Here is a 12,537-nt window from a genome sequence, read left to right on the forward strand (position 1 = left end):
CTTATAATTTTTTTCCAATATTTTCATATTCAGAGAAATAAAATAATTCCAGGTAAATTATCACCACTGTTAGCAGGTGAAAATTCAGGTATTAGTAGTTACCTAGTGGAGCATTAATTTATGACTAATACTTATTTGTTTTAAGGGGTAGTGTCCCCAGATTTCACGCTGATTCATAGTGCCTTCTGCTTCATTCAACACAGGTATTTCTGAACATTTGTTATCTGTTGTGTTATTCTTTCTTCTGATTTTTGTCTGAACCTGAACCATAAATCCAATTTTTGCTTGAGGTAAGAGGATTGCTAAGGCTCCTAACCTTAAATTTTGAGGGAAATTTGCCAGCTTCTCTACTTGAGAACAATAAATCCTCATATTTTCTCCATCCATCACCAATGTTCTTATATAAGCCACAGTCTGATGTCTTTTCTTGTGACTGTTCCCATGAAATCTAGCGGCAATCCCCTTTTCCTAGGTGGAAGGAGAAATACTGCCAGATTTCAGTCACAAGGTGTATTCAGACAACAGAACTGAGCTAATGCCAAAGAAAAAGTCCCACTTTTACTCCCACTCCTTTGCTATGCAGGCTGCAATGACCTAATCCTCGGGATGCAGTGACACAGTTTGTGCCTGACATGTGGGTAGTGAAGTCAGTTGATCCAGTGGAAAGATAATCCCCAAAAAGCCCTTGCAGAGTCAGCACATTTAAGTGACATACTGTGCAGCCAGACTGGCAAAGAAAAAAACCCCAACACAAAAGCAACAAAACCCCTACACTCATTTTATGTTTCTACAAAAGTAGTAAGGGTTACTTCTTGGACTGGTCCTACACTCCAAAAACCACCATTTCATGCATTAGTAAATCTCTGTCATCATCACAATTGGACAGACTAAAAAGCATTAAAAAAAAAAATCCTTTGGATCAAATTTCCAGGTTGCCAATGGGTTTGTATTCTACCTGGGACTCTCTCCAACCCCTCCATCACCTCCTTGAAATGTGTTGCTTCCATCTGGGATCAACGTTCATCCTGAGGTCTCAACAGTGCCAAACACAATCTTTCAATCATGTCATCCCCACCCTATCCTATCCTATCCTGTCCTACACTCTATATTCATGCTGAAAGCGCCCATCTCTTTACCAGCACTTTGCTGACCCAAACTCATCACGGTGAACACCAGTCCACCCACAGCACTCCCCACTTGAGGTCTCTTTCTAAGGGGCCACAGGTTGCCCCCTACTGGAATAGCATTTTGTTTCATTTTGACTCTATCCGGGCAAAAGTTTTGTCTTCTAGCTCCCACTTTCTTTCCACTTCTTGCCAAGCTGGTATCATACCAGCCCTTAAAAAGAATTCTCTCTTGAAGGATCCCGTGGGTTTCGGGCTATAAATCCCCCCGGCTAGTTTGGGATTTAGGCCTGCACGGATCCTACATGGACGAAGTAAAGGACGAGAAGCGCTCTTTCTCCACATGGTTCTGATGTCCTGTTTTATTAGCTGGAAAGGGACATCTGCATCGGAGACCATCCAGGTGAAAAAAGAGGAAGAACTCCAAACCCAAGGGACATTTATACCCGCGGAATGGGAGGTGGGGACGGAAGGCCGCAGCCAAGGGGACACCAGTGAGGAAGGGCAAAGGGAGGAGCTGCAGGGGACAGACCACCTTATCCGAGGGATACAACATCTGAGGGGAAGGAGAATCATGTCTAAATACCTATATAGTGCATCACAACACTCTCTGGATAGTCTTTGGTGGAATTAATGAAAAACTGGATGAACAACACTCTAATGAGAGCCTAAAACATTGTTTACATAGGTCTGTCCTGTTTCTTAATACTGAGATTAATCTGCTTTCTTTACAGCAATGTTCTCTGTCACACAGCAGTTCTTAATGCAAACCTGTCCCTGGTCACCTGCCGAAAAGGTAGGTAACTCATTCTTCAGCTTTAGGGAGTACAAAACAATTAGACCTGAACTGATAAGTTTGTGTATCTACCTTGTATTTCTTAGCACTGTGTGGACACAGCAATCACTGAAATAGTGATTCTTTTGTATTGCTCTGATGGCATTTAACTTACCTCACATGTCCTAGTGTACGTCTCATTCTGCCAAGAAACAAATTAATAAAATGTGGGGTTAGCAAAATATAATCACAGAGTATTTCAAACAGATAATACCAATTTATTAGAATTACTTACAGTGAAAGTACATTACAAAACCTTATCAATGGCAAATAATGAAAGAAGGAAAACTCACACTTGAAAAACAGAAAGTCAACATTAGAGTGATGCTAAGGTTGAATAAGACTCAGGTGTTCAAGAGATGCATAAAAATTAGAAGTTTGAAAGCTATCATGGCAGTTTTCCCAGACCAAAGCTAGTTCTCAGCCACCTGGTTTAGTAAAAACAAGAAATCAGTTTACTGAGGGCCATGTGCCTCATTTACATCTGCATGCAACTCTGAAACAGCTCCAGCAGAGTAAAATCCTGAAAAGCACTAGTGCATTCTCACTGTCTAAAAACCTGTGTTGAGCTTAATGAACTGCAAAATACATATATTCTAACTAATTGAAAACCTTTGATATTAGATGCAACTTGCATAACAAGAATTATTAATTTTCCACAACAGAACTTATAATGAACGGAGCAAAAATGTTGGCATTAAATCTTTTCACAGAAACACTGCTGTGATTGGATTTTGAACATCTGCCATTGGATAGGATACTTGACAGGCTGGAGACAAGTGCTCTAGAGTCAAAGCTCAGGTAATACTCACACTCAGGTGATACTCACACATTTCAGTGGACAGTCAGTTTGCACGGTTGCATTCCAAAACTGACATCCCTGCGTACACTGCAAAGACAGAGGATGGCTCTAAAAATTACTTTGAAAGCAGAATTCCAAAGGCAAGGGTTACTCCAGCATTAGCAATACATTAAAGGTACACATGGGTATTATAAGTACTCAGATCCTACAGTAAGAGAGTTATGTTGTATAGTGCCCTTCTCCATGTAAAACCAAATACAAAGCAAAACAAATTCAGTCTTGTTCTGGGAATGAGTTTACTCAGCCAGCTATGATGTGGCCAGTGCTCCCACCATCCCAGCTTTGTTTTACCACTTGTTCTCTGTGCAGAAGCAGCAGATATGCAGTGTGCAGGACAGCAAAGCCCAGAGGAAAGCTGTTCAGCACAAGCCCTCCCACACGTGCATGCCAATAGGCATTGGCTTTAAAACCATGAGTTTTCAGAGAGGTAATAAATATAATGTTGTTCAGTTTTGATGTTGGACCTCTCTTGTTTATGCTGTCCCATCTACTTCTTAGTGATTGTGAGGGTTTTTCTTTTTAAAGGAAGCTGGGACAACTTTAGAAGCAGAAGACTGATACTGAGTGTTGCAAAACCTCATGAAAAATATAGTGAATACTTGATAACACTGTGTAAAGATACTCAGTAACTTAAACAGGTGAGTCAACCTTGCTGTGTATTGTCACTGACAACACAGACTTTTGTGGTCCCAGCATCATAAACGGCCCAGCCTTGTTTGATACCAGGTGCTGAGAGGCTGCTTGACACTAGTCTGTGGCAAATACTGGAGACTGAATTCTCCACCACTCTTCAAAGAATGTGAATAATCACTGATACTGAAACTGGCAGGAAAAAGCCTCCTAACACAATTTGGGCCATTAAAAAGCAGGCATTCTTTATCTGTACAGGATACACAGAAGGACATCTCCTTATTTCTGTGTGTGTTGTGAGGTTTACAACAAAGAATTTATCCACTATAATCATACTTATGAATTGTGTTCCTTGTCTAATCCTAGAACTAATTTCCATGTATCTGCCTCCTACTGGAAGTCTTGTTATGGTCCTGAAGTTTTATCAAGAGGGGTCTCTGGTGACCATATTCACTGAATGCTTCAATATTAAAGGTGACCCTTCCATGAACTTTTTCTTTGGGCATGCACTGTTGCTTCTTGTTACATAACTTGCAAAACCCCCACTGTAGTCCTCTTTATCTGTTTCTCCACTGGTTCCAATCATGCTTATCATCCTGCATGCATACCTTTATATTCTTTTATCTTTTTTTTTTTTTTTTTTGCCAGTGAGTCTTTAAGCTCTATTCAGCAGCCTCAGGAGAGTTGAAAATTTTTATTCTCTATGTTACTTATCACCACCAGCTTGAATCGCATTTGCAATCTGAACTAGGAAATCAGCTAAAGTCCTCCAAGAATGCTCCCATGAAAAGCTCACATTAAACCCCCATGACGGACACAACCATTTGAAGTCTTAGAGAACTCTAAATGTTCAACAGTTATAAGTTTTCTTACACTGAATCACTGAGAAAATAAAATAAACTACTTAACTGTACAGAGGTAACTCAATAAGACAGTCTTAATGATTTGCATGTTGGGCAGAACACTAGTTTTGACTAATTGTCTCAAAAATGAGAGGTTATGAACTTTGTAGATCACAAATGGGAACATAACTCACAGCAGAGATCATCACCCTTTACACCTTTTCTTTAAATAAAAAATATAGCCATGTCTCAAATAATTTGAACCAAATCTACCTACTCAACTTAGTTACTTATGCTAGACAGGCATCTGTGCACTTTTTCATGAATTCTTTGAAAATATGATCATTTACCCATTCTATTCAAGTACCAGGAACATAAAATGTCAGTAATTAACAAAGTAAACCATTACTCACTGCTCCAGTGATGTCACTAACATTGCAAAGGTTAGTAATTCCAAGTTCTCCTTCCTGTAGAAAAAGATGTAATTTTTAAAAAGTATCAAAATATTTCCCCAAAATTCTTTGATTAAAACACACTAAGTCATTGGCTTCTTGCAAACCAAATTTTCTTTGGCTGATGTTTCCTCATCTGGAGAAATTTACTGTTGAGAAGTAGCTTCTCACTTGATTTCCAAGATATCATCAAACAAAGACATTGGCAGAATCAGCTGGTGTTTGTCTGAGGTAGGAATTTGGCTCTTACCTCCCCATTCTGGTTCACTGAGTCAATAACAAATCCTTCACAAATATGTTGGGCTGAAATGACAAAGCCAAGTGGCTTTGACCTCCTGGGAGCGGAAACACCTTCCTTCAAGCTAAACGCCTTTTGTCTGGCCACCTTTTGAAGGAGTTTTATGCAGCCATATGGTGATCGCCACCACCCTTCCTCTCCTGCCAAAAGTGCTCTCCAGCAAACATGCCTGATTCTTCACATCACTCAAAGTGTGCAAAACCTATCACTGTCACTGAAGTGCAAATGATTTGAGGATGTATGCAACAACCTTAGAGAAGCTGAAAAGCAGCTCTTAAATTTTTGACCTGAAACCAGGTAAGAGCAGCCTTAATAAAACAATTCTCAGGAAGAAATTTTCAGCACGCTAGATACACTGTGACAGTAGTGAGAATCAAAGCTGTCACAAAATTTAAAAAATTGAACACAACAAGTAGACCAGAGAAGAAAAATAATATTTACAACTCTCAGACTCAAAGATTACATTTTTCACACCTGAATCAATACATTCACTGAACATAAATGTGATTTTCCTGTCTTTCAAAACTGAAAGGAAGAGCAGCTTATTTCTTATTCTGGATTAATTTAAACTCAAATCAAAGGATTCCTATTAAAGTTATCATTGCATGATAGGTTTCCATCAGGGAAGGCAATTAACTCTTTCACTGGTGCAAGAGCTCCAAATAGTTTTAAAGGAACTGTCAGGGAAGTGTATGAAATAAAATAGAGCAGGTGATAGTTCTCTGCAGCAGGTTTCCACAATTAGCACCAAGGCACAAAATGTCCTTTTTACAAAGCAAAGACACACAGTACTCTAAAACACATCAACATTTCTGGCAAATAGAAGAAAGGATGCAACTCCTGAAGGTATAATAACTGTCTAGATTTCAGAGGTTTTGCTTATCTTTGTCTTGCATTTGTAGAATGTATTGCACACTATTCTAAGGAATATTAAAAAAGTCTAAAACTAAGGATCTCATTTAATACTTACAGAATTACCCACAATTTTAATACTTACAGAATTACCCACAATTTAAACCAGATAACTTAAAAATTAAGCTGCAACTAGGTTCAGGATAGCTGTGTGTCACAGAAAGAAAATTTCTTGTGACTTTACAGTTTTCCTCGATTATCTAACAAAAGCCCTGGACTAGACTGAAATGAATAAGTAAAGTGAATAAACTGAAAGAATCAAAGTTTAACTTCCCCACCCTCCAGGGTCTTTAGCATTTGTAGTAATTGCATACAGTCAGAGTAGCGGAATTTGTTCCTTACCAGATTCCACAAATTTAAATGTTATATGTTAATTCTCAAATTCTGCTCTTAATAAAAGACATTCTTTAGAGAAATTTTGAAAACACTGATATGCAATATAAAGTTCTAACAGTGCTAACAACAATCTGTATTTCAAAAGATTAGGTACAGGTTTTTGAAAACTTACCAGGTTACTTGTACATAAGTTTTGACAGTTCCTTGAGAAAGCACAGTACACCGCAGAAATCCATAGACAGCAAAGAACAACAAGCCTTTTTAGGGGGAAGACCCACAGGCAAGCGTTCTTCATAACTTAAACAATTTCATCTGGTAATCTGCCTCTTCCCTTGACTCGGCCTTACAAATTCCTTTTAGTTTAGGTGACGGAGATACAACTGAAATTTCTGCATGTCAGATCATTAAAATATTTTCTGAATCCTCGTTTACACTCCGCTTCTTCAACAACTTCTCAGCTTCCTGGAGCACTTGTCTTGAAGTTACGCAACTGCTATTTCATAGTTTCTTATTAAGCCACTGAAACAAAAGAGCTGACAAATGAAAGTCAGTGTATCAACTTACACAAATATGCTTAACGTAAAAAGGAAACTAAGGGCAATGCTTGATCAGGTGCTCCGAGCCACATGGGAACCAGGAAATGGTGGGAAAAACCCAGCCTAATGTCAATTTTGACTAGATCAAGCTATTTCTAAGTATTTGTACGTGGATGTAACTAAGAAAATTTGTTGGTGATGATGAATAACTTTGTTAGAACATCACTGGTCATATCAGACATGGCAAAAATTTTAATTAATCGTTTTTTGAATGACTGTTTCCAAATGTGCTGTTTCCACACCAAAATACCATACAGAACAGACCTGTGTCTGCCTTCAGATGCAATCTAGACACAAACTAACCACAGCCAGTTTGCTAGGGGCTCTCTAGATGAGGAGGCACAATTGTACAAGTTTGAATCTATATCATGGAAGAAAAATGAAGCTGATAGATAAATGGTGTGACTGATTTAAAGAGTGGTTGAAGTTGAAAGTTGAAGACTCACGTCAAAGAGGTGCACGGAAAGTCAAGCTTAAGACACATCCAGGCTCTGGTCTGTGGCACATTGGTGCTGTACCAGCAGAGATATCCACAGAGTAATTCTGTAGTAGAAGATCAATGCAGCTTGAACACACACACACACACATATATATATAAACAAATGCTACATCATTTTCTGCATGTGTATTATTCATTATAAATCAAATGTGCTACTTTATAAATAACACAGCATTTTGATAATCAGTTGAGGCTGGCACATCCTGTTATTACTGCTTAGAAAGGGTACCTGCTTTTCCACCATACCTTTCCAAGCCCCATTGACTTGCCAAGGAAACATTTCTGCAGTCATGCAATAAAACAGGCTTAGAACCTGGTTAACACTAACCCAGCAACAGCAGAGGTGAATTGGTTGGCATTAACCTGATGCTGGTTTATTCTGGCTCAGGCTCTAGGAGAATCCCCTGTGCTGCTCTGTCCATGCAGTGAAAAGAGTAAATGCACTAAGGCAGGAGGAAAGGGAAAGCCAGGATGGAGACAGACAATGAATATTGAGAAGCACGTGGGTCAACATGGTCCAAGGAAGGAAAGGCTTGTAGGTTCCTTCCTTTTCTTCCAGTTGCATGGGAAGCACTGGGGGGTTTCCTTGTGCATTATCTCAGTCTCCTCACCACCATTCAAGGCAGCTTCCAGATGAGAGTAAGGCTCATTTGCTTTCAGCTAAGGGCTTTCAGCTATGCAGGTGTGGGGGAATTACTGCCCAATTTGCTTGTCACTTCTCCACTTCCATTAGGGTGCTGCTCCCACTCCAGCCCATAAGCAAAGCTGCCCAAGGAGGAGCTCCTTAGATCCAGCCAAAATAAGGCAGTTTAGTCTGACTGCTTAAATAGTAGGTCTCTGCTAATCCAGCTCATCTTGGCTGAAGAAGTTTCATCAGAGCTCACGTGACCAGCAACACTGAAGAGGAAGCTGGTGACAGGCAGATGGAGGCTGCAATTTCTTCCTTAAGCAAAGAACTTTGGCTTTGGATACTTAGGACATTTAGGACCTTCAGGATTTGGTCTCTAGGACTTTTAGGTCTATACTAGTAAATTCAATGCACACGCATCAATACCGCAGCAAGTGGCATGGGATAACCCGCATCCACACTTTAAAAATCTCTCATAATCCAAGAGAAGATAGGCACAGCTGAAATACCTATGATCAGTGGCTCTTAGATTTACCATATCCCAAACTATTCCTGCGTATTATTTGTGCTAGTGCTGATGTGGATCAAAATCAGACAGAGTTCAACAATTCATCTATGTGGTCGCTCAGGATTAAGTGATGTCTGGCTTAAGAGTGCTGTCTGGCATGGATTTAAATTACTAACTTAGATGTAGCACAGGTAAAAAAAAATATGCCTAAATTCAAACTTTTTTAAAAAAATCTTTTAATAGCATTTAAATAGTCAATATTTTTTAAAATTTGTTTTGGGTTTTTTTTTTTTAAGGAACTGTTTGATTGTTAGGATATCTAGGGTGTTTTTTCAGGATGCATAGGGAGAAGTACAGGGAGATGAGAAACACAGAATCATAGAATCATTATAGTTGGAAAAGACTTCCAAGATCACTGAGTCCAACCTTCGACTGCACGCCACCATGCCAACTAAACCATAGCACTACATGCCATGTCCACAGGTTTCTTGAATGCTTCCAGGGACAGTGACTCCACCAGGTTAAGAACCAGGTTAACTCCTGGTGAGGAATATAATCAGAGTGCATCTTAGTCTGAAGAAAAAGTCAACAGCACCGTAACAATAACAAAACAGTATTTGGCTTTTCGGACAAGGAAATTTGGTTACTATCAAATACACATAATGAACCCTTTGTGACCAGAAAGCTTGGCTGTTACTGATGAGGATAATTCTTGTCAGTCTTTGAGTGTGTGTCCTTGCACACTCATATAGGGGTAGTGCACACATGCTTTGCACAAATGGGCTCTAACCATTGCAGTTAGTTAATAAAATAGTAATATTAAAGACACTACACAAACGAACTACTCAAATGGTGCAGAAATTTTTCTTAAACTTCCAACACCGTTTTCCACCAGGTGTCACTGTAACATCCCATAAACCACGACTTTCAAAGAAAAAAAGTGCTGAAATTTCTCTTTTTTTGTTTACCTTCCTTTGAACACATTGGGAGAACAAATAGTAACAGTCACCTGAGCCTTTAGGTTTTTAGCCTGAATTTCAGGAATTCTACAAGTAGAGAGCATTTATGGGCTTTATAAGCTGAACTTTAAAAGGACTGTTTGCAATATCTGTAAATAACAAAGAAATAAGTGTAATTTTTAAGTAAATCACTTCCATTACACTACACCCTGATGTGGAACTAGGGATCCAGATTTTGTGAGGTATCATTAAAAAAACCTAGTCCTTTATATTATAGATCTCCTTACAGAATATAATTTCCTTTATCTCAGAGAGCAGCACAAGGAAGATGTGCTTGCAGACCAGCACATCTGCAAGGAAGAAGACTGAGAATTAAGAGAAATAATAGGGAAAAGAAAACTTAATCATAATTTCCTACCTGGACAGAAGTCCATATCAGAGCTCTTTACAAACTATGGATTCATCTTTCAAGTTCTTTCGAGTCTCTTGTAAGAGAAATAGAACTATGTACAGACAAATGGTCAGCCCTGACAGCAAGGGGTAAGGGCTATCACACTTTGAGAAGAAACACATACATTATTACTGTCAGTAAAGTGAGCAACTAACAGCTTCTTTATACCTGAAATTATCACAATCCATAAAAACAAAACTTTCCTGTACATGGACAAGACTGTGCATATGTACACATGGATGGTATAATATAAGCAGACCAAGGATCGAAGACACAAAGCTTTAGTGCTTTGCTGCACTTACAGCAGAAGATTAAAATTATTGGCTCGAGGTGGGTTGGCAGCCTCCTCTACCATTCACCCCAGTGCACAGCCACAGGCTGTTGCACATACAGCCAGAAAGATCAGCTGGGAAACATCTCCTGGCCTGCCAAAAGGTTACAGCCCAACACATGGACATAAACTGATGGCAACTTCAGCTTATTTTAATAGTACAGGACAAAAGCTCTCAAATGGTCAGCTCCCAGCTGATCCAGACCTGGAGTTGTGCCATCATTCCCGCCCTTGTGACTGCAACTTCCATCACAAAGTTTGGCCAAAAAACTCAACGTAATACCCACTCCAGCAATCTAATTTTGATCTCCTCCCACGTTTGAGTCAGACACCTAAAATCTCATCAAATGAAACAATCGTCCATGTGCTGCCATTTGAACACAGCTGTGCACAGTTTCACAAAACAGCAGTGCACAGCAGGAATCAGCAGGACAACAAAAACTGAACACTAGATGGCTGAGGAGGCAGGCAGGAGCACCCAAAGGCCTGCAGATGTTTGTGTCTAATCTGGGCTGTTTGTGTCCAGTCACACAGCATGAAAAATTCTTTGAAGGTAGACCACCGTTCGTGAGTCCTTCTCATCCTGATGAGAAAGAAAGTTGGGAGAGGTGAGAAAGGAGAGACTGTCAATCCCCAACCAGCCTACAGGGCAGAGCAATGAAAAGGAAAATCTCAGCTTTTACTTATCAGTTTCTATCTTCTTTGTCTTGGGGAGGTCATAGTGAAAAGGTATGCTGATGTGAAGTACTAAGTGATAATGGATTTTCACTCTTTTCCAAAGATCATAGATTATTCTCATTTTCCCTCCAGCAATGGGCCCCCATTAAATTTTGAATTTCTTAGTAAAGTAAGTGAACAAGGACCCTTAGGGCAAAAAGCTTCCCTCCACTGCCTTGGCCTCCCTCCTTCCCCTTTTATTTGTTGGTGCAACTGCTAACACAGCTGTTTGTCTGGCAATAGCAGCCAGTCGGTCAGGGAGTGCTGTGCACAAACAGAGGGAAGGCCATACAAGAGAAACCCCCTGGAGTCTGGCTCAAGATTTATATCTGTCTCTGCAGATTAGAAAAGTGGGGTTGGGGAGGGGGGGAGAAACAGACTGTTAAACTGGATCAAATTGGAAAGACAGTCATGCATGAGATCCTTAGCTAAACCAGTCAGGAGACAGGGATTTGCTTCTATTGATCTGCAGTAATGATGACTGGAGAAATGTCTCATTAAACGATGCACAATGATGGATTTCAGACTAGGCAAATTTGAGCTGTGGAGATTAACAGGAGGAGATGTAAAAGCTAGGCCAGGATAGTAAAAATAAGGAATGCTAAAGGGTAACATAGATCTATAAATACATTGCTAAAATTCAAATCTAAAAGAAAAATAATATATTAGAGCTTATTAAACTATGTTTGTGTGATCATCATACACAACATTAGGAGACACAGTAAGCACAAAGCAACAATAAAAACCTTGCTGTTAAGTAGGTAAAGCTTGAACTTCTTTTTGTATTGCTTTAAAGAGGGTGAGCTGGCAAAGTGTTTGCAAAGCTATTTAGTGATTTGTTCAACTGTGTTATCTATTAGATATCTCCTGATTATTACTAATCAAATGTGCTCCCTGAAATTGGAAGAAAACCAAATTTCAACATACACAAGTAGCAGGCAATGCAGCAGTGTGAGTGTAAAATGGCATGATGCAGGATGTCTGAAGAGGATTGCGTGAACAAGATGTACAAAGGGTTTTAGAGGGAAACAGAAGGAAAGAAGATTGCATACCACAGAGGGAGTGACTTATCGCTCTGAGCATGTAGATCAGTGTGTAAGAAGATATAAAATCAAGATTAGGAGAAAAAGACAAAAGGTGCAGAAGCAGTAGTGCAGATTACACAGCCTTCAATCTTTGTAAAGATCTTCAGAACAGTCAGGTGTTCAGTTTGCATAAACATCTCCCATAAAAGGCCCTACCTTTAACACCTCCTGGTTTCCATGGCATTCCCAAATACCTGAACATTTCATCACCCAGTAGTTCCAAAAAAAGAAATTGCTTATCCAGCAATCCAGGAGAGAGCCCATCTGCCTTGCGCTCCTTACAGATTGAGAAGCAACAGTGCCCACTGTGGAGACAGGAATTAACTGGGGCTGGATTTGACCATTTCAATTACCAGCCTGAGAAAGTGTGTTGCTGGACTGCTCACTAACCTTTGGGTACGTATCTAGAGTCCCAGTCCTCCTCCCCCCATAAATTCCCACCCTCCTCTTCTTGACTGAGCAGCACCACTGG

At 39.7% G+C, this 12,537-nt stretch overlaps 1 protein-coding gene across 1 annotated transcript in view; it reads right to left on the reverse strand.

Annotated features, from left to right (window-relative positions):
- ROS1 (ROS proto-oncogene 1, receptor tyrosine kinase) overlaps window positions 1-6,753 on the reverse strand; it is a 68,723-nt gene extending 61,970 nt beyond the window's left edge. The window contains exons 1-4 of the mRNA XM_038133005.1: window positions 6,464-6,753; window positions 4,707-4,760; window positions 2,789-2,848; window positions 2,075-2,101 (exon numbers count right to left, since the gene is read on the reverse strand). Coding sequence (XP_037988933.1) covers window positions 2,075-2,101; window positions 2,789-2,848; window positions 4,707-4,760; window positions 6,464-6,586 — 264 coding nt within the window. The 5' untranslated portion in view covers window positions 6,587-6,753. The remainder of the gene's footprint in view (window positions 1-2,074; window positions 2,102-2,788; window positions 2,849-4,706; window positions 4,761-6,463) is intronic.
- Between the last annotated feature and the right edge of the window lie 5,784 nt (window positions 6,754-12,537).

Source organism: Motacilla alba, chromosome 3 (genome assembly GCF_015832195.1).
Source record: "Motacilla alba alba isolate MOTALB_02 chromosome 3, Motacilla_alba_V1.0_pri, whole genome shotgun sequence".
In the NCBI taxonomy this organism is placed as follows: Eukaryota; Metazoa; Chordata; class Aves; order Passeriformes; family Motacillidae; genus Motacilla; species Motacilla alba.